This window comes from Oryzias latipes, chromosome 8, assembly GCF_002234675.1.
Source record: "Oryzias latipes chromosome 8, ASM223467v1".
Taxonomy (NCBI): Eukaryota; Metazoa; Chordata; class Actinopteri; order Beloniformes; family Adrianichthyidae; genus Oryzias; species Oryzias latipes.
In genome coordinates, this window is record NC_019866.2 from 26,156,227 (window position 1) to 26,177,337 (window position 21,111).

Here is a 21,111-nt window from a genome sequence, read left to right on the forward strand (position 1 = left end):
ATGTAAAAGTTCATTTATGTTTTTAGCTTTGATCATTTTCTTTTTTTGTTCTTAACTGTCAGTCATACATTAAAGTCCTGTTTCAAATATCAAAATATGCTTAAAATGTTCGAGTTTATCCAAAGTCAGATGAGTTTTCAAACCATTAACAAGGTTTATCCACTTCAGAAAGGAAATGTGCTGACTAAAGCCTTAGATGGGTTACAATGACCCTAATAGCTCCATATTTGGAGGAGACGGGGTTCCTGCAGTGCCAAAAAACATATATCTTTTAAAACTATAAGCTAATTTTATTAAGTCCCAACAGCAAAAAAAAGGATAACACAGAAAAACATCATGTGAGTTGCACTGGAATATAAGTTGCAATTTCGTAGCCAAAGAAAAAACTCAGCCAAGCCCAGCATAATGCTGCGTTTCAGCAGTACTTCCATCTCTCTGCAATCCATTTAAATGACTTGCTGTCCCTCATTAGTACAAGGAGGGAAAAAATAGAAACAATAAAATGAGGGAAAAATATTCTTACAGTTCAGGAGAACAATCTGATTCTCCTCTGTACTTGTTTTGAACCAACTCACTAATCAGAATTCTTCTTCTGCATTTCTGTCAGTAGCCCACAGAACCCTCTAGTAGTTGTTAGTGGGAGTTCAACAATTTCTGACCCTGTTTATTAAAAAAAAAAAAAATCACTTATGTGTCGCGCCTGAGTATAGTGCAAGTCATACTCCCAGCAAACTATGAAAACAAAAACTGCGATTTATAATCCATAAAGTACAGTTATGTTTGGGTTTCTTAGACCTATTTTATTGTCATAGCACACAAACTGAGCAGCAAGTAAAAAAACAGCAAAGAATTTGGCAATGAAATGTCATTGCTTGGCTCCATGAGTAGTAGGAGTTGGTACAAAGTGTATAATTTATATAAATAACCTATAGAATCGCTACCCCAAACACATGTATATACTCTGCATTGAAATAGTACACATTCATGTAAAATTGTGTTAATGTTGCAGAGATTTATAACATTTTGTTGTTAAGCAGTCTGATGGCCCAGAGGAAGTGGCCCTTTCTAAATCTGATCGTTCATCACCAAAAGTTACTGAACTTTTTTCTAGATTTCAGCCAGGTGAACAGTCCATGATTGGGGGGAGGGTCTGACATGATCTGTTGGACCATGGGCAAACAGCTCTTGTGTGCTATGTCCTGGATATGTGACCTTCACTCTTCTCTGCAGCAACTTTCAGTCTGAGGCCCTGCAGCTACCAGACCAGATGGGGATGAAACGTATAAGCAGGTTCTTGATGGTCTCTATAGAACGTGCAGAGGGTTGGTGGGGGGAAATGAAGCCATTTTCAGTCGGTACAGGAAGTGCAGGTGCTGTTGGGTCTTCTTCACCAGGAAGGTGGTGTCAAGATAGATAGATAGATAGATAGATAGACTTCAATAATCCCGAAGGAAATTTTAAGTGGCCAGCTGCCCATTCTTAAAAGCCCAATCATTCCTAAAACAGATAAAAACACAATAAATAGATAAAAATATAAAAAGATAAAAAGAGTAAAAGCAAGTATGAACAATTCCTAAAAAAATGTCAAGTTTCCAAGAAATTCAGCTTAATCAAAATCAGAAGCAAGAGTAAAAGCTCTCAACACAGAGTGTTGTGCAGTCTGATGGCTCGTGGGACAAAGGACTTTCTAAGTCTGTCTGTGGTGCAGCGTTGTGATAAAAGTCTGCTGCTGAAGCTGCTCTTCCTTTCACTGAAGGCCTCATGCAGAGGGTGTGTAACATTGTCCATAATTGCCTGAAGTCTGGACAGTGTTCGTTGTTCAGCCACCTCCTCCACTGTGGCCAGCTTCAGTCCCACAACAGAGCTAGCCCTCCTGATGATCTTGTTAAGTCTGGTCAGGTTTCTCTTGCTTGTGCCGCACCAGCACACTACAGCGTACAGCAGAGCACTTTCAATCACTGTTTGATAAAACATACTGAGAAGCTTGGTGGAGACGTTAAAAGAGGCCAGCCTTCGCAGGAAGTACATCCTGGATTGACATTTTTTGTTGAGCTGGGTGGTGTTCTCGTTCCAGTCCAGTTTCCTGTCCAGCACCACTCCCAGGTATTTATAAGACGTGACTGTCTCCACCAGGTCACCGTCTATGCATATTGGCTGGGAGAGAGGGGGTTGTCTTCTGAAGTCCAGAATGAGTTCTTTGGTTTTCCTGATGTTCAGCTGGAGCTGGTTCTGCTTGGACCAAAGAACAAAATCCTGCACCAGCTGCCTGTACTCCACCTCCTTGTCCTCCCTAATGCAGGCCACAATGACGGTATCATCCGAGAATTTTTGGATGTGGCAAGCCTCCGTGTTGTGTTGGAAGTCGGTCGTGTACAGAGCAAACAACATCGGAGAAAGAACTGTGCCTTGAGGTACTCCCACACTGCTGCAGAGTGTTCTTGAATGGCTGGCCCCCATCCTGACAAACTGGGGTCTGTTCATGAGGTAGTCCATGATCCAGGATATTAAGTATGGCTCCACTGACATACTCCTAAGTTTTTCCTGCAGGATTGGGGGTTGGATTGTGTCAAATGCACTGGAGAAATCAAAAAACAACATTCTCACTGCACACCCCCCTTCATCAAGGTAAGACAACGTGCGGTGGAGGAGACACAGAACGGCATCCTCCACTCCCACCTTCTCCCGATACGCAAACTGCAATGGATCCTGGGCATGTTGCACCTGGGGCTTCAGCATCTGCAGCACTAACCTCTCCATGGTTTTCATTATGTGAGAGGTCAGTGCCATTGGTCTGTAGTCTTTATTGTCCCTCGGCTGCTTGACCTTGGGCAGAGGAACGATGCATGAGGTCTTCCAGAGTGTCGGTATTTTACCTAGGCGCAGGCTCAGGTTAAAGAGATGCTGGAGAGGACCTCCCAGCTCATCTGCGCATGTCTTCAGGAGCCTGGGGCACAACCCATCTGGGCCTGCTGCTTTCCTGGTCTTCAGTTTCTTCAGCTCTCTTCTTACCTGATGTTCAGTAAGTGAGGTGTAATGAGGGAGAGCTGATTCCACCAGTGCAGGTTCATTTGTAGGATGAGGAGGGAATAGTGGGGCACAGGATGAGGTAGGTGTGGGTTGTGCGGATGAATTAAACCTATTAAAATGATCATTTAGATCATTGGTTCGCTCCACACTGTCTCCTCCAGATGCAGCCCCTTTTTACACCCTGTGATTGTTTTCATTCCATCCCACACTTCTTTTATGTTGTTTGCTCTCAGTTTCCCCTCTATCTTAGCTTTGTAGTTTTCTCTAGAGCTTCTCAGACAGCACCTCAACTCAGCTTGCACAGCTTTTTTCTTTTCCAGATTCTTTTCTTTGTAGGCTCTCTTTTTCCTGTTGAGGACCTCCTTCGTCTCTCTGGTGATCCAAGGCTTGTTGTTAGCATAACAGCGCACTGTCTTTGTGGGCATCACAATATCCAAACAGAAATGGATATAGTCTGTCAGACACTGTGACGCCTGCTCGATGTCCTCACCGTGGTGGTCCAGTAGCACGCTCCAGTCTGTGCTGTCAAAACAGTCTCTAAGCTCCTCCTCCGCCTCTGGGGCCTCATTTATAAACGTTGCGTACGCACAAAAGAAGGCGTACGCCACTCTCTACGCAATAGTTGAGATTAGGGTTGGGCGATGTCCCTTAAATTGGCCGTTGGGGGGGGGGGGGGGGGTATTTTTACATTTTTCGTTCTTATATAACTGCTATTTGTTTTTTTTGCTTTTTTCATTTTATTTCCCAACTAATGACTAATCCGCGATGATCCAGTATAAACTGAGGGAAGTGACTTTAACAAAAAAAGTAACAAACAAATTAGAAAAGAAGTAGTCCGCTCCCGCACTTCCGGGGGAGTGCGGACTTACAGCTTTGTTTTTGATGGGAAGGGGGGGGGGGGGTACATGAGCGGTATGTGTGGGAGATTTAAGACTGCGATCCGTCCCGCAGCTCTAGGGGTACTACCTACCGAACTCAGAACCGGGTCTAAAAGTGTGTGTCTGAGCACAGCTCGGATCGTCAGCACACACAGCGGTTTGAGCTTCAAAGCAGAAATGTCGCTCAGTCCTTAGAAAACATTCAAACAATCACGTGGATTTGTGTTTCCAGTCGTGTCCCGACTAAATAAAGGCTGATGTTATTCACAGGATGCAGGGCCACCCAAAGCTAATGTTGTTAGCCCGTGTTAGCATACTGCTAATCCTGGCTTCGTTCAGAAAAAGCACTGACCACACGGATTAAAATTCAAATGATGAGCGAACAGGTGTTTCATAATAACCGTAACATTATTAAAGGCACGTTTAGAAGATCGTCTCATATATTACCGAGCTGACATGTCAATGTATATAGCCGCTCGGCGCTGTTTAACAATGTTTTGTATTGAATTGTTACATACAATAAAGTTTGAAAAAAAAAAAGCCGCTCGGCGGAGTTTATATCCTTCCGTTTTTCAAACCCTACTGCGCATGTGCGAATGATTTATTCCGACCGAAAGTGTGACCTTAGTGACCGTTTTTATATTCTGAAAACATTTTTCTGGGCCCATTTACACGGTTGGATTCTAATCTGACCATTGATCCCATCAAGATATTTTGTACATGTAACCGCGGCTTATGGTGTCGACGCGCAACGTGGCGGGGGCGTGGCATCACGATGGTGGTCTCTCCATCGGGATGTCAGTCACTCATCACGATGGACGATGATATCGTCCATCGGCACAACCCTAGTTGAGATTTATAAAAAGCAAACTTGACGGGAAAATGTGCGGTCCTTCACGCAAGCTCTAACCCAGGCGTACGCACAAAAACGGGTGAAATGAGAAACGGCGACGCCGTCGGCAGATGGAAGAAACACGTGAAAGTGAAAATGACAATACTGCCTCTCAGAAATAACATGAAGACTTCACAAAGCAAGTCTTACAATTAACAGCCTACACGAACACCCGTTGGACCGATCAGCAGTGAAACAAACAAAAAAAAAAATCAAACGAAAATTACAACAGAAATTCAAATGAACACATATTTGCAAAAAGAAAAGTGAAATATTTTCTGCAATATTGGCATGTTGTGCAATTCATCCTCATAAATAATATATTTAACAGAACGAAATAATGTACAAAACTGACATTCCCGTCAATGTGTCCGTCTGGCGGAGCAGATATAGGTGCAATTAGACAGACAGATGGATAGATAGAGAGAGATGCATTAATTGTCCACTAGGGAAAGTTGTTTTCATATTAAAACATTTCTTCATAAGCTACAGAATTATGGTATTCATGCATATGCCTTTAGTTTGTTTAATTTTTGATGAAACAATGTATGGCGTATGTCTCGACCATTCAGAAAGCAACAAGAAATTAAATTTGCGCTGATCAATTTCCCATTTCCACGTCGATTATTACCGACATCTGTAGCTTGTCAGATGTAATTAAATGGAGGGAAATAAAATGCCCCATCACAATGCGTAATGACGCACAATGGCTGATCTTGTGCTCTTAGAAGATGTGGCAAATGGAAGAATTCGGAGTGAACGCATCTTTAGACAGCAAGGAGACTTGTTGGCAAACGAGGACGAGTGGCTTATGAGCCGGTTCCGACTTCCTCTGCGGGCTTTTGGGGGGGGGTCACCCGGTGCATCTGGCGCGTTGGTGTCCCCCTGCGCCTCAGTCACCACTCCACTTAAAAGAGATTCCCCAATTATTGCCGCCAGTCTCTCATCAGGAGGGGTCAGCTCCGGTGTCCTCCTCCTCCCCCCCACACACACACCCGTGGCAGACACGGGTGTGTGTGTGTGTGTGTGGGGGGGGGGGGGGGTGTCAGCGCTAGACGTTTTTTTGCCTTGATTTTGATGTCCGACCTTTTCTTTTTTATTTCGGCCACGGTCCGAGGTTGTGAGGCTGCAGCATTTACAGCGTCTGCCGCCGTCTGCCGCTCACGTGCCTTTTTGGCATTAGTAATGCCCACACTGTGCCCTCCAAACAACACTTTTCTCCTCTTTTCCACCTCGCCAACGATAACTTCTACTTCACATTGAGTGAAGTTACGTTTTTTTGATTTTCTCTCCGTGTTTGGCATGGTTTCGCAATCAATGAATATTCATTTGTGGGCATTTCACGGACTATTTATGGGCAACTATAGGCGTGTCATGAGGCCGCAAAAGCTGCGCAGCATTTAGAATTGGTTGTGATTTATTAAGGGAAAGATGCGTAGGATGTGCGTGCGCACGGTTTTATAACTCCGAATATTTCTGTGCGTACGCACATCCTATGTTTCATCCGTACGCCACTTCTGACGCAAATCCTACGCAAAGTTTGATAGATGAGGCCCCTGGTGTCCACCTCCTTACTATTCTGGTTGATGGAGGCTCTCTCTTCACCAGGGGTGTGTACCTGGGTTGTAGAGCGATCAGTATGTGATCCGATTTGCCGAGAGGGGGAAGGGGCGTGGCTTTGTATGCCTCCTCGATGTTGGCATAGAGTAGGTCTATTGTGTTGTTTCCGCGTGTAGCACAATCCACGTATTGACACATGGATGGCAGTGATGAGTCCAGATTGATGTGATTAAAGTACCCTGAAATCACCACGACTGCCTGGGGATGTCGGGATTGGAGGTCCGTTACTGCCGTGACCACAGTCTCCAGCGCCGTCTCCACGTGCGCTCCTGGTGGGATGTAAACACAGAGGGCCAGGACATGCGTAAACTCCCGGGGTAGGTAATAAGGCCGGATGCTAACAGCTAGCAGCTCACAATCTTTGGAGCAGATTGTTGTCCTTACTGTGAAGTGTCTGGGGTTGCACCACCTATTGTTTATGTACAATATGAGGCCACCACCTTTGCTCTTGCCACACGCTGCAGTGTTTCTGTCCGCACGCACCGTGGAGAAGCCGGGTAAATCCACAGTGTAGTCTGGTATGTTTGCTGTTAGCCAAGTCTCCGTTAGCATGATTAGGCAGCTCTCCCGGTAGGTTTGTTGGCTCCTCACCAGTGCAAAGAGTTCATCAGACTTGTTGGACAGTGAATTTACATTCCCCATGATCACTGATGGAATCGGAGGCTTGTATTTTCGCTGACGTTCCCATTTGGCTTTAGCTCTCACTTTTAGTTTTGCTCCGGCACGGGTGCCCCTGTCCCGCTTTTTTACTTCAGGAGGAATGTTACGTTTCAATCCAGCACCGTTTTTCTTTAGAGCCAGAAGTTCAGTTCTTGAATAAACCAGTCTCTGGAGGTTAATGTCATTATTTACGTACTTCCTGCGTCCATTGCATTCATTCCATTCAGCAGCTGACCGGCTGCCATGCTCCTGTGTCGGCGCCATTTTTCCAAGTGTAGAGACCAGGTTGTTCACTTTACCACAGTCCGTCAGCTGCTGCACCTCCTCCCTATAAGCCAGTTGATTGTTGTTGTAAATGAGGTATACTACTGTTGTATTGTCTGCAGGATGTGGTTAAAGGTAAACCTGGGGCAGCAGTCATGGGTCATCCATGTAAACTATAAACAGCAAGGGGCTCAAGCCTCAACCCTACGGTGAACCAATGTGGTGAGTGAAAAGACTAGAAATGTTGTGACCAACTGAGAAATGTTGCGTTTTGTTGGTGAGGAGGTCTAGCAGCCTTACACAAGGGGGTGTTAAGCCCCAGTTTAGACACAGGTGGCCCAATTTGACACCAGGTCAAAGGGAATTATTGCATTAAAAGCTGAGCTAAATTCCATGAAAAGGATTTCCACCTGTGTGTTTCATTTCTCCAGGTGTTCCAAGCTCAGGTGGACAGCAGTGGAAATAGAATTGCAGTAGACCGTTTAGCATGGTATGCCAGCTGGAACCAGACTAATGATGGAGAGTGGACATGATGTAATCCCTAACTACCATTTCAAAGCACTTCCTGATAGAAGCTGTGAGTTTAACTGTGTGGCAGTAATCGAGACCCATCAAGTTTGGTTTCCGTTGTTCGGAGTCAAGTCAGTCTGCCAGTCTCTCAAAAAGCACAGATGTGAAAACAGCAGCGAGCTAACACTAGCTACTTCAGCGAGGCTAAGGAAAAAAAAAAACTATCGCAAGCGCCGCAAGAAGTGTCTTCCACCCCAGCAACCTGTGCCAGTTCCCTCCCTGCAGCTTCAGTTTCAGCTGCTGAAGCAGCGGAACATGTGAGGATTTTTAACAGGTATTCAGAAAGAACTGAAGGATAAATCGGTTGGATGGCAGTATCCTTAGACATGGATGCTTCGATGCTAAATGCTTTTATGCTATGCTAATGGGCTGTTCCATGTGTCGCCTACATGGATCACAGTTAAAAGTCAGACTATATTTTCAAGAAGCGGACCTTTACGACGTGGCGGATAAATGCAACAAATTGAATTCATAGAACGTTTTTAAAAACTGTATTTTATAAATATAATAAGAGGCACTTTATATGGAACTTTATTAAAAGTGCCTTTGTAACATTACAGAGCCAATGTAGGTACCATAACAATTCGGCCTGCAATACTGTTCGGGGTCCTTTCCACTGAGGATGACGTCACACTACGGTGGCCCTACTTGGACAAACTACGTAGCGTGGAGATCTGCTCGGGCTCTACATATTTTCATTTCACATTTCCTTCTGTAACCCAAAGTTCTTTCCCCTCATAAGTGTGTCTGACATTATTCTTTGTAGTGTTTCTAGAGATTTTTCCACAACCCACTTTGTAAAAAGATCTGTGGCTGTTAGAATGAACCTGCTGCTCCACACGAGCTAACAGGTCTCTGAGCAGAACAGCTGGAGTCTCGTAGCTACGTGTTTGCAGGCAGGGAAGGCGCTTTGTTATTGTGTTCGGTCCGGAGAAGGGTTCTGACCTCAGTCCGTTCAGCTGCAATGCACTTAATAATAATCACAACAGTAATAAAAAGCACATTTAGAAGATAATCTCGCTCTGTGTCTGAGCTCTGTTTGTGTACAACGGACCGCATAATATTTTCTTCTATCGTGGTATAGTAATTTGTCCAGACCAATCACTATCTGACACGTCATCGGACCAACGGACAGCTAATCACATAATCCAAAGAAGATGTTAAAATAAAATAGCTTTTGTTAAATATATTCCATTATTTATAATTTGGGTTAAAGAAAGTAAAAGCAGGTAGAAAAAGTTTGATTAAAATGGATAATCTAATGTGGATTGAAAAAATCCGAGATTTCATTTTTTGGCCATATCGCCCCGCTCTACCAAGTTTGTTTATTTCTGATGTAAAGTTACATATTTTTTACATTGAAGTCAAAGGAGACTAACTTGACTGTATACCTGGTAATTGGACCAGGCTCCAGTTACTCCTATTTTCATTTTTTTTACTTGTCCTGTCCAACAGCTGAGCAAACAGATGAGAGCTGAAAATCTCTGGTGTTGGACATGTTTTACTGTTACAACAGGGGTTATGAAACATTTGACACACAATGTGTGTATTTGAAATAACCCCTCTTGTCATTTATACAAAACTTTATTCACCTTATGTATATTTGTATTTTATTTTGTTCTATTTTCAAATAGGCTAGTGAATCTAGTAGTCCAGTTGTACAGCAGATAGAAAAAACACAAGCTCCAAGTGAAGAAGTAAATAAATAAAGCTTTTACAAAAAAGGAAACCTGTAATTTACTAGCTGATTTTGTTTGAATGTCCACTGATGGTGATGAGCTCTGGAAGGACCATCTACAGGTGGTATGGTTGAATGTGTCTGCTGGCCTTTCAGAGCAGCTTCTCTGGACATGCTTCACAAAGGGGAGGCCTTGGGGAAGACCTAGACTCCATGATGAGATCATATCTCTATTCTGCCCTGGGATGGCTCACTGTCCCCTTAGATGAGCAGGAGAAAGTGGCTCAAGAGAGGAATGTCTGAGAATCTTTGTCCCCCAGATAAGTAACCAAAATACACAGATGAATGGATTTAGGACACTTCACAACAGCTTAGGTTTAGTGGCTTTCAATTAAACAATTCTTACGCGAGTCATTGATTTCAAATCTAAATTTAGTTTAAAAAAGGGAATGTTTTCACTTTGTTAACAAAATACTTCTAATGTCATTTCTTTCAGAACTTATCCAATAAGCAGTGTCATTTTAAATAACCACAACAGACATTTTAGAGTTGAACTATGACTACAGTTATTTAGGTTTTTGTCTATAAGTTCTCTTTTCTTTTGCTGTTGGCTATTTGTGTGTCAATAACTTTTTTGTAATATACATGTCCCAATGTGCAAATCATTTCCCTTAATGTAAAATGTGCATTTGTTTGTTTATTCTTTAACAAAAGATAAGGCAGGCTTAGCTGTCCCAAATAATGTTTAAAAAATGTATGGTACTGATCAAAGACAATACAGTTTACATGAATGAGCTTTTAGTTGTAAACTAGTACTCGGGTGAAAACATTACAACCTGAAGACATACCAAGAACAATGACACTCTCTTAGTACTAAACAAAAAAAAGTGCCTTGTTAATGGAAAAAAAATAAAGTTGAACAGCTTAAACAGAGTCTTCATCAGTCTTCATCCAACTCCATTGGTGTTTAAATGTGTCTGCAGGTTAAAGGAGCCTCAACTGAAGTCCCTGTTAAAAATGTTGCTCCTTGTTTCTTTTAATAATCTCAGCATTCCACTACATAACTAACTGATGCACTACACTAGATAAAAGTAAAAAAAAAATCATCTTTCATTTGAAGAATGTTATATGGTTATTTAGGACTTTTCTAACCTCAATAAAGCCAGAAGCTACTTACAGTCAAAAGTCTGATTCCACTGTGTAAACATATACAGACTGATGGTGGCCGACCAACAGAACCAACGTAGGCCAGTTTGTCTTGAAATATGGGCAGGCATGGTGGAAATTGAAACTGTCACCTTCTAATCAGAGGTTGACTGCTCTACCTCTGCACCACAGCCATAGAAACTCTACGGCTAGTTTTATTTCTGACCACTGTGCTCTTTGACATGATAAAACAATACAAAAAAAAAATAGTCATGAAATGCCATCTTTCATACTTCTATATAGAGTCAATGGTAACAACTATGCTGAAACACTGGAACAATTTTACTGATAAAAAAAAACAAAAACACCTGAAGTACAGTGTGGAGCCAATTTGACAAGATTCTTATAAAAATGTATGTGTTTGGGGCCAAAATGTATTTTTGAATGAGTCTGAAGCTGAAGTTTATGGAAGCATTTGTGTAGTATAGTTAAAAATAAAAGTCAAAACCAGGAATGCTTTTTCATTTTCAAAGTGAAGCTGCATTTTTTGACTCAAAATTAAAATGAAAAAGCAATCCGCCAAAATGCTTTTTCATTTTATACTTAAAAATCGCTTATTCTGTGTGATAATAAAAAAAAAAAAGGGTCTCTGATATTGTTCAGCGGGACAGACCAAACATGGACGCGGGCCGGATCCAGGCCACGAGCCACAGTTTGCCCATCCCTGGTCTAGAGGCTAGTCCCGGGGAAAGTTTCGATGATCGCGAAGGCGGAAGTGCTGCTACATAGTCCCGAGAAGCTGTGTACAATCATCAGGACAGCACAACCGTCGCAAAGCCCTCTCCTCTGCCGCTAACACAAGGCTACTAGCCTGGCCGCACTGCTCCTAGCATGTGTCTCTGATCAACCGGACACACGGAGATAGCACTGACGTCATCGCCCCGCCTCCCGTCTGGAAATGCTAAGTCGAATTGAATTATGCGACAGTTTTCGCAGGGTGGATGTGAAAAAGAAAATGCAATCCCCTCTTTTTGCATTTCCTTTTAATTATGATACAGAATAAGCGATTTTTAAGTCGAAATGAAAAAGCTTTTCTGAAGGATTGCTTTTTAATTTTGATTTTGAGTCAAAAGTGCAGCTTCATTTTGAAAATGAAAAAGCATTTCTGGTTTTGACTTTTATTTTTAATTATGCTACACAAATGCTTCCATAGAAGTTTCTCCTGAGTTTGAATATACATTACAGAAACGAATGGAAACTTCCTGTTCACCTTTGCTTGCTGTGTGGGTTCATTATAGGAAATGGAAAGAGTTGATTCAGCTGAAAGGCCTTTAGTGGTGGTTGCTGGGCTGCAGAGACACAGCAGTTTTTGCCTGAGGTGAACAGCAGTTCAGGTGAGCTTTTACATTCCCCTACATCAGAAGTATCCGCTAACGGGCTGGTTTTGTTCCTCCTCCTCCACTGTGCACACATGTGGTTCACAAGCAGAAACAACACTTAAACGCAACACATCGCCCGTCACTTTTGTTAGTTTTCTTCTGTGTAGCGTTGAATCAGTGCAACGTGACGATTTTTACCAAGATCCAATCAGAGCTGGAGGATGAACCTGTTGGACTCACAGCAGCGACACAATGTTTACTAAAAAGTGTTGATTTGGAGGTAGCGGTGTTGTTAGACACTTATGCCATCATGCTATGATGCTACGCTAAGCTGTTCCGCGTATTACCCGTTTACGACCATTGACCAATGTCAGACAGAACGGACTTGTTAAGACGAGTCGGGTCAATACAAAAAAATGAATTTTCAGTAAATCTGAACAATTCTAATTATTCTGAACAATAGAATTACTTCTTGGAGCCAGCAGGTACTTCCGGTTTGGAACGCCAGGGGGCGGGGCCACTCTGTCCAGGTCTCATTTACAGTCAATGGGGCCAGATGAGACTCATGAAGGTCAGTTTACTGTCCCCGCAGATGCAGTCAACCCATTACACACACCAATGCACACACTAGTTCACACTAACACACACAAATGCACACGCAAACATGCACGCTAGCACATGGAAACACACACAAGAGCGCACACAAGCGCATGTTTTCACGATGGTTTCAAAAATAAAAAGATATAATGAATTCAGTGTTAACCGATTGTATAATTAATAATCCCAGATAAAAAAAACTTCATTTTACGGAATCGCTTGTTTTGGGACTGGTGGGCTCCTTTCCCCCCAATAATTAAAGAGGTTGAAAATAATGAAAGAACGTTTCCAGTTTCTCTAGTGGAGCTCTTTACAGATTTGTAGTCAACACTTTTTTGCGGCTTCACCGCAGACAGTCATACCTTCAAAATCGGACAAAATCCCTGCGAGGTGCTCGTTCGGGGTGTCCGACATGCTGCCTGCGCCGCTCCTTCGCCTCAGTGAGCTGTAGGAAGAGCTTTACCACTCTCTGGAGAACGGACGAATGCTGGGAAAACGTCTGGAAACAGACTAGTTCCCTCAGAGAAACGCTCAACTTTTGTCAAGATGACCACGAAGGACTGTGAGGTGTTGGTGCGCGCGCGGCTCTGACTGGCCACTCCCCTCCCCGCGGAGCCTGTAGCTGCAGGGGGTGGGGCCAAGTAAGGTACCTGGAGCCCCAACACCCCTCACCTGTCTCGTACACACAAACCCCTCTGTCATGTCAGACAGAGATGTTCTGTTGCTAACAAAGAGGTGGTTGTTGTCAGGCTGAGGCCACGCCTCCTCTACAGGTGGACAGTCTGACTGTTACTCCTGTTTCTGCTCCGGCTGCGTTCATTTAGGCTTCAAGGGCCTGGACAACGCTATATCCATTTTTGGAGCTGTGTATTATAACGACGGAGATTTAGAGCCAGTTTACAAACAAAACATTTATTTAAAGTCCTAATTCACAAGAAAAAGTCATAACTGTTAAATTAGACAAATAAAGTTCAATATTTATGACTTGAAAAGTCATAAGCTAAATAGATGTCTTTTTTCCTGTAAATTTACGTGTTAAAAATTAATAAATTTACAACTTTAAACACACATTTATGAGAAAAAAGTCATGAATTACTAAGAAAAAACACCAAAGATGTCTGTTTACCAGAGCCATGCCCATAGATAAAAGATGTGGAGCGTTTTGTGAAGCTTAATAAAAAAAAGTAGAAAAAGTTTGATTAAAATGGAATCTAATGTGGATTGAAAAAATCTGAGATTTCATTTTTTGGCCATATCGCCCTGCTCTACCAAGTTTGTTTATTTCTGATGTAAAGTTACATATTTCTTACATTGAAGTCAAAGGAGACTAACTTGACTGTATACCTGGTAATTGGACCAGGCTCCAGTTACTCCAGTTACTGGATAGGTTTAAAAAACAAAGAAATTCTGAACTTTTTGGCAACCTTAAAACCAAATTATTCTTAGTCTGGCTAATGCAGAGTTCCATATGTAAAATAAGGAGCTCAGAGACACATTTGGGTGAAGAGGACTGCTACTTAATTCTATCCTGATCATTCACATACCCAGAAGTCCATTTGTCACACGGATCACCAAAGGGTATTTAAAACAGTGTTACCTGCGCTGCCTCCTCCAGATGAAACATCTCGTTTCCACACAAAACAACAAGGAATAAAAATAGTCTGTTATATTAGCATTAGAACGTTGAAAATGCCAAAAAATGCTCCTCCTCTGAGAGAAGCGTCACACAGACTTAGAGATCTTGGTTTCATGGAGGAAGAAAGGATTGAAGTTGACAGCTTCAGGGACACCGATGTCTTCATCAACGGGCTGCAGAGATCCTGCAAGTCCCCCATCAATAAATAAATCATTATTCATTTTCTAAATCTGTTTGTTCCTTTCTGGGGTCATGGGGCTGCTGGAGCCTATCCTAGCCACTTGTGGTCAAAGGCAAGGGACATCCAGATCTGTCTGTCACGGGACCACAATCACATAAACACCTAGGGACAATTTAGAGTCACCACTGAACCTATGAAGCATATTTTTGGGCAGTGGGAGGAAGCCAGAGTCCCCAGAGAGGGGGTTCAGGTCCCCCAGCCAGGACTTGAACCAGGGACCTTCTTGCTGAGAGGCAAGAGCACTACCCACTGCCCCACCATGCAGCCACATAGTTCAAGAGATTTATTTGTCATTGTCAGTGGAACAACGAAAATACATTTGGAGCATCAACAACAGGCACTCAGTTCAATTCACCAAAAAATACCCAATAAATAAATAACCAAAGTGCAGCATCAGTACAAAAGGGAACACAGCAAGGACTTAACATAAATTCTAAGCTCCTTTGTTGGATTTAAATCATAAATCAAACAAATAAAATAGAATAGAATGCATTTATTGTCAGTATACACATGTACAATTCGCATCACACGCGCATAGAGTGAAATGAGAGCCTCTCACTGTTCAGTGCAGACACTTTTTTTTGCTGTGTAGGTTTTACTTTCCACAGAGAGGTAGGTAAAAATAAAACTGCAGAATCAGAAAGACTTTATTGATCCCACACGTGGGAAATTTGTTTGTCACTGTTGCAGTAAAAGAAGAATAGTAGACATAAGAGAAAATAGAATGTAAAAAACAAAAAATGTAACATGAATGTAAACAAATAAGGTGGTATAATTTAAAGAGCTATTTACAGACAGTACCAGCAAAGATGAGCAAAAAAGAAAAATGTGCAAAAGAGAAAATGTGCAAAGGTTATCCGCTGCCCTGTGAATTATTGTACAGTGTTAGTAGGAAGGCTTTCTGGTATCGGACAGTTTTGGAGAGGAGCTGTCTGAGTCTCCTAGAGAAGGAGCTCCACTGTTTGTCCAGAACAGGGTGGAGAGGAGGGTTTGGATTGTCCATGATGGACAAGAGCTTGTTCAGCTCTCCATCACTGCTTCAAAAGTTTCCCATTTGCAAAAAATGACAGAACCCACCTTTCTGATCAGCTTGTTCAGTCTGTTGGTATCACTGTGGCCGCATCCCCCTATGAAATTGGGTAGGTTCGCCCCTGCTCAGTTGTACATTATAATGTTCATTCTTCACCAAAAGAAACCCCAAAGCGTTTTTCTGATCCATCCACACATCTGAGTATTACTCTAAAAACCTGCTCTCTGAGCACCAGCCCCTCCCAACCCACCAAAACGAGTGGTGCTCAAGAGATGATGTAGCCCAGGGTTTTTCAATCGGTGTACTGCCGCACACTAGTGTGTCGTGGGAGATGGTCAGGTGTGCTGTAGGAAATAACCCATTCAGTGATCTTAAAACGTTTACCAGGATATCTGTGTTCATCCAAACAGGCCATGATAAAACACTGAGTAGTTAGGAATATGAAATCATAAAATACTATTTTCTTTGTGTTTATTTGATTCTATTAAAGACAGTTTTGATACGACTTGAAAGATTTGAAAACTCTAATAAATCTGGCAAATTTCTGGCTAATCAGCTTAAAATTAACAGAGAAAAATCATCAATCACCTCTATTATGGACCAAACAGGAAATGTCACCCATGACCCGGTCAAAATTAATAACGAATTTGAAAACTTTTATAAAAACCTGTACACACCGCAGATCAATCCGTCAGAGCAAAGTATTGACTCATTTCTTAATAATGTAAACCTACCCAGGCTAAATGAGGATCAAATCACAAACTTAGACTCTCCGCTCTCGCCGTCTGAACTTCATGAAGCTCTGTTACTTATGCCTAATAGTAAAGCACCAGGGCCTGACGGCTTTCCTGCTGAGTTTTATAAAGAATTCTGGGAACAACTGGCACCAACATTTTATAAAACTGTCACATCTATTAATGAGAGCCAATCAATGCCACCTAACATGAACTCAGCCAACATAATTCTTCTTCTAAAACCAGACAAAGATCCCACTAGTCCTTCAAGCTATCGCCCTATTTCTCTAATCAATGCAGATGTAAAAATTATCTGCAAAGCACTAGCACAGAGAATAGAAAAAATCACTCCTCACATAATTCACTTCGACCAGACTGGATTCATCAAAGGCAGACACTCGGATGATAATGTCCGTAGACTAGTTAATATAATAGACTTTGCCACCATTAAAAACCAGGAAATGACGGTACTATCGCTGGATGCTGAAAAAGCCTTTGACAGAGTTAATTGGAAGTTCCTTATTGCTGCCCTCCATAAGTTTGGTTTTGGAGAAGCATTCATCAATTGGATCAAAATATTATATCACAACCCCAATGCATCAGTTAGAACTAATAAACAGACTTCAAACAGTTTTTTTCTTGGAAGAGGAACCAGACAGGGCTGCCCACTCTCTCCTTCTCTTTTTGCTATATTCATTGAGCCTTTAGCTGCAGCAATAAGACAGAATGAGAGCATTATAGGAATAAAAACCAAACACAGCCATCATAAAATTAGTCTTTATGCGGATGACATATTACTGTTTTTAAGGAATTTACATTCTGTAAATGAAACAGCAATGATCATAAATGAATTCTCCTCCATATCAGACTATTCCATTAATTGGAATAAGTCTGTTTTATTACCACTCAACAGGAATATGGAACAAAGACTCACAATTCCAGTTAAAACAGGAAATATCAAATATCTGGGTATCTACTTTTCCCCCAAACTATCAGAACTGGTGCAGCTAAACCACACCCCATTACTGAAAAGCATACAGGACGATCTAACACGCTGGACCAACCTGCCTTTGTCACTTATGGGCAAGGTAGCCACGGTTAAAATGAAAATCTTACCCAAAGTTAATTATCTCTTCTCAATGATTCCCACACAACCGCCATTAAAATGGTTCAAAACATTAGACTCATCCATATCAAGCTTTTTATGGAACAACAAACCTGCAAGAATTAGTCTAAAAACTTTAAAATCTGCAAAAAGCTGTGGAGGATTAGAACTACCTAATTTCCACAAATACTTTCTTGCAAATAGATTACAATATATCTTAAAATGGTTAAAAAATAATCCAGAAACCAACTCATGGTTAGACTTGGAACAGGTGTTATGTGGAAAGATCAACCTGTCACAGCTACCATTTATTAGCCAAACAGTTAAAAAACAGGATTGTTTCAAAAGCATTAATATAAATGCCACCTTAACAGCCTGGTGGGAATTTCTCAAAATATCAAAATCATCAATTCAACCGTGCAAAATGACACCCATCTGGAACAACCCGGACATCCTTATTAACAAAAAAATGATTCACTTCCCAGCTTGGCAAGCAGGGGGCATAAAACAACTAGAGCACGTAATTATTGATAGAAGATTCATAACCCCCCAGGAACTTCAAGACAAACATGGAATAAATAACTTCTTGGAATATCAGCAACTTAAATCAAGTATTACTAAAAAGTATAAAATTAAAGACGACGATTTAAAGCTACCAGATGTAGTTACCACTCTGATTAATTTTTCAATGAATAGAACTCTCTCCAAAATTTACAAACTTTTATGTAATTTAGATAACAATATTGCCCTTCCAACAAAAAAATGGGATGCAGACTTGAGCATCAGCACAGATGAAAGCTTCTGGTCAGAACTTTGTCTAAACACCTTTAAACTGACAAAAAGTCCAAATCTGCAGCTAATCCATCTCAAAACTCTTCACAGAATTTACTACACTGGACAGAGGATGTTCAAGATGGGTCTCAGTAACTCAGACATTTGCGAGCACTGTGATAATAATCTACCCGACAGCTACATGCACGCACTGTGGTTCTGCACGCCTGTCCAGGCTCTCTGGCAGCAGGTATGTGCCGATTTATCAGTCTGGCTTAAGGTTTCAATCACAGCTTCATCGTCACTTTGTGTGCTTGGTGACATGAGTGCCATCGATATAGAAGAAGGATTAGCATCTATCATTTTCATAACTCTTTGTATTGCCAAAAAAACTATTTTAATAAATTGGAAAAACAAGAAAAATATAAACATAAGTCAACACAGAAATCTGCTGTTTGATCATATCAGCTTGGAAAAAATGTCAGCCCAAAGCTCAAGTAACTTTGAAAGAATTCAGTCTCTCTGGTCTCCTGTGGTTGACTCCATGACTTAGGGGGTGGAGGGTTTGGTCGTCGCTGCTCCTTGCCCTTCTGCCGTGGTTTGGGGTGGGGGTCGGGGCTTCCGGTGCCTGGCGGGGGCGGTGGGGGGCTCCGTTGGTCGGGGGGTCGGGTCCGGTGCCTGGGTGGGGCGGGCTGTGGCGCTGCGTGGTCCTCTGGGCTTGGGTGTGGGGGTGCGTGGTGGGGGGGTGGGGTGGTGGTCTGGCTTGGCTTGGGGGGGTGGTCCCTTTGCCTGTGCTGGGGGGGGTTGGCGGGGGGCCCTGCTCGGGTGGGGGGGCCCAGCGGCGCCGGATGGGCTGCCCATCTGCACCTGGGGCTGGGATCAGCCCTTCCCTGGCTCTGGGACGGGACGGGACAACCCTCTCGGGGCCCCCGGTCGCTCTGGGTGTCACCCGCTTCGGCTGCGGGGTCTGGGGTGGGGTGGGGTGGGGGGCTTGTCGGCCCTGTCCTGTGGGGGGGCGTTCTGGGGGGGAGGGGGGGCCCATTATTAGTACGGGTCGGGGGGGGCTAGCGGGTCGGGGTCTCCGCTGAGGCAATCAGTGGTTGCCTCGGCCGGTTGGCCTCCTCGGTCCCGTCGAGGCCTGACCAGAGCTCTTCTAGGGCCGGCGTCTGGGGGTGGGGGCCTGGGCTTGCTCCGGGGGGGGGCAACGCTTTCTGGCTCCTCTCTCTCTGTGTGGGGTGGGTGGTGCCGGGCCTGGGGTGTCGGCGCCTCCGGGGGTGGGCCCCTGGGCTGGGTGGCCCTGGCCCCTTTGCTGGGGGTGGGCTGGGGGACGGCTGTTTGACCACCGGGGGACAGTCTACCAGCTGTCCCCAACTTACCCCCTTCCTTATATAACCTCATATTAGGGTGAGGGGGTGGGGGGTCTAGCCTGCGATGCGCCTTGGGGGGGGGGCTACTTGGGAGTGGCCCCCCTCCTATGGTTGCCGTATGGAGTGGGCCCCCCCTCTTTCGGTTTTATTTGCACCTTAGACATGTAGGGTCCTTGGTAGGGGGGGTGCTTGGACATCACTGCAAGCAAGCAGCAGATGTCCTCCTGGCACCCTACCCGCCAATTTTAACCGCACCTTAGACATTTAGGGCCCCTTGGTGTGGAGGGTGAGGGGACATCACTGTGAGTAATCAGGAGATGTCCCCTTAGTGCCCTACTCGCCAATTTTAACTGCACCCCCCTTAGTACACACACCCCTCCCCCTTCAATATATACATTCAAACATAAACACACACACATGCACACAAACACCCTCTCAAACACCCATACACGCACACACATTTTACAAGGAAGGTGGGACCTGGGTCCATCTGTCCCCTACCCCTTCCCTGGTGGGGGGTGCGGGCCTCTTGGCGATGGCGGCCGTGTCCCTTGGGTGCCGGCTCCCTGGGCCCGGCGGTGCTCTCTCCGCACGGTGGGGGGGTTCATATTACACCTGAGCCGGGGGTGTTCGTGTCCCTGGGGGGTGGGTCCTGGTCCTTGCCCCTGGACGCTGGGCCCCGCCAAACTTCCAACATGGCCGAGCCTGGTCGGGCCATATTTATAACATCCCTTGTGGGCCGCCCTTTTTTCCCCGGGGTTCCCCCCTCCTGGGCGGGGGCGGCGGGCCCCTGCCTTGCTCCTACCTGGACCAACCGTGGGCCGGGTGGGTGGCTGCCTGGAGTGCGGAGCGGGTCTCCCTTGGGGGGTCCTGGCTCGTACCTGGGGTCGGGGCGGGGGGATGCCCGGAACTCCTGGGTGGTGGTGGGGTGCTCGTCTGGGGCTGTGGGCGTCCCTCTCCGGTGGGGCCCTGCGTTGGGCTCTTCCGGCGCGGCGGGGGGCTGCTTTCCTGGCTGGGCTGGGGCGGCGCTCTCTTTCCCTCTGCGCCTCCCTGCTCTCTGGCTCTGGGGGCCTCGCGGCGGTCCTGCTGGCCCTGGCCTGGGTGGCGGTCTTGGTCGCCCGGGGGGCGGTTGTTCCCTGCCTGTTCCCGTGTGGCGTTGGGGGGGCTCCGGCTGCCGCTGCTGCTGCGGCGGGGGTATGGGTGTGGGGGTGGCTGGGCGCTCCTCCTCCTTCTTTTCACATTCCACCATCCATTTTAGAAGAACATAAACACTCACCTGAGCACAGGTGTTAGCTCACCTTTGCACTAATAGTTTGCATGATTGAATGAAAGATTTCACACTAGTTGGTTTAAAGGCATAGGTATGCGTTTGTGAACACTATCTGTTTTGTGTGCATGTTGACATGTGGACATTTTTGCGGCTAGCAGGTGTGTTGATAATATTTGAGTGTGTGTGAACAGGCCCCGCCCTTTTTGTACTACATTTGAACCGTACCGTAACGATAAACAACCAGTA

The 21,111-nt window shown here is 44.3% G+C and overlaps 1 protein-coding gene across 1 annotated transcript in view; it reads right to left on the reverse strand.

Annotated features, from left to right (window-relative positions):
• Positions 1–13,292, reverse strand: part of LOC101156875 (neuronal-specific septin-3) — a 74,035-nt gene extending 60,743 nt beyond the window's left edge. The window contains exon 1 of the mRNA XM_011473071.3: positions 13,074–13,292. Within this exon, the coding sequence (XP_011471373.1) occupies positions 13,074–13,125 (52 nt within the window). The 5' untranslated portion in view covers positions 13,126–13,292. The remainder of the gene's footprint in view (positions 1–13,073) is intronic.
• Between the last annotated feature and the right edge of the window lie 7,819 nt (positions 13,293–21,111).